At 42.9% G+C, this 1530-nt stretch overlaps 1 protein-coding gene across 2 annotated transcripts in view; it reads left to right on the forward strand.

Moving 5' to 3' along the window:
* Window positions 1-1530, forward strand: part of Kif13b (kinesin family member 13B) — a 161374-nt gene that overhangs the window by 55191 nt on the left and 104653 nt on the right. For both annotated transcript variants that reach the window (XM_021203304.2, XM_029541336.1), the window contains exon 3: window positions 1421-1433. In XM_021203304.2, coding sequence (XP_021058963.1) covers window positions 1421-1433 — 13 coding nt within the window. The remainder of the gene's footprint in view (window positions 1-1420; window positions 1434-1530) is intronic.

Below are 1530 nucleotides of genomic sequence, written 5' to 3' on the forward strand. Positions count from 1 at the left end.
AGATTTATTTATTTATTATATGTAAGTACACTGTAGCTGTCTTCAGACACTCCAGAAGAGGGCGTCAGATCTTGTTACGGATGGTTATGTGGTTGCTGGGATTTGAACTCCGGACCTTCGGAAGAGCAGTCGGGTGCTCTTACCCACTGAGCCATCTTACTAGCCCCCAAAATTATAATTATTTTTTATTTATATGGTTATTTTGCTTGCATGTATATCTGTGTATCACGTGCCATACTAGGGTCTGAGGAGGCCAAAAGAGGGTGTCAGACTGTCTGGAGCCAGAGTTACAGACAGTTGTGAGTTGCCATGTGAGTACTAAAAACTGAATGGAAGAGCAGCTAGAGCTGTTGACCACTGAGCCATCTCTCCACACACAGACAGGATTAATTATATAGCCCAGGTGGCATGGCCTCAGATCTACAGTCCTCTCGGCTTACCTGCCTTTCCCCTAGGAGCTGGGATTACAGAGAGATGCACTTGCACCTGGCTCAGAGGTCAAGCTTTTGAAAGAGATGATTTATGAGACGTTTGTCATAGTTAGAGTTTTATTGATGTGAAGAGATACCATGACCAAGTCAACTCTTATAAAGGCAAACAAACATTTAACTGGGGCTGGCTTACAGTATCAGAGGTTCAGTCCATTATCATCATGGAAGGAAGCTTGGCAGCATGCAGGCAGAAATGGTGAGAAGGAGCTGACATTTCACATCTTGATCTGGATCTGAAGGCAGGCAGAAGGAGGCTTTCCTCCACATGGTGGGGTTTGAGCATTCGGAGACCTTAAAGTGCACCTACACAATGACACATTTCTTTCAACAAGGCCACACCTCCTAATAGTTCCACTTCCCATAGGCTAAGCATATTCAGACCACCGCAGGTGTATACAAGGATGAGCAAAAATGCAGAGGCAGGGCCATTAGGGCCCCTAAGTCCTCAGAACTCAGGTCCTTCCTTCCTTCCTTCCTTCCTTCCTTCCTTCCTTCCTTCCTTCCTTCCTTCCTTCCTTCTTCCTGTTGGAGAGTCACAGGGGAGTCAGGTTAGCCTGTTCCCTCCCTCTGTTGGCATTAATTTACCTTTCATTTACTATTTGGTTTCAAAAGTAATATTTTTCTCTTTTTCTTTTTTATCCCTTTTTCTTTTACCTCCCCTTCCCCTTTGAGACAGAATCTTATGTAGCCTAGACTGATACTGAACATGCTTTGAGGCTAAGACTAACCTTAAACTCCTAATACTCCTTTCTCCGCTGCTGAGTATGGGTTATAGGTGTGCTGGCCTGCTGGTATTTGTTTTCTTATTGCAAAGTTTACATTCATTATCTTTTGCTGTTCAAAAAGAGTTTTCTAAACTACACTTTTTTTGCTAACTCTCATTCCTTTTTTTTTCCATGTGCATGGCAACATCACTGTGTGGAACTCAGGGGCCAGCCGAAGGTAAGAGGTCTTTACATAATGCTTGTAGAAAGAGAGTCCTGTGCTTATTCCTGAAGTACTGGACATTTTCTTTCTTTTTTTTTTTTTTTTAAGATTT

Source organism: Mus pahari, chromosome 8 (genome assembly GCF_900095145.1).
Source record: "Mus pahari chromosome 8, PAHARI_EIJ_v1.1, whole genome shotgun sequence".
NCBI lineage: Eukaryota > Metazoa > Chordata > Mammalia > Rodentia > Muridae > Mus > Mus pahari.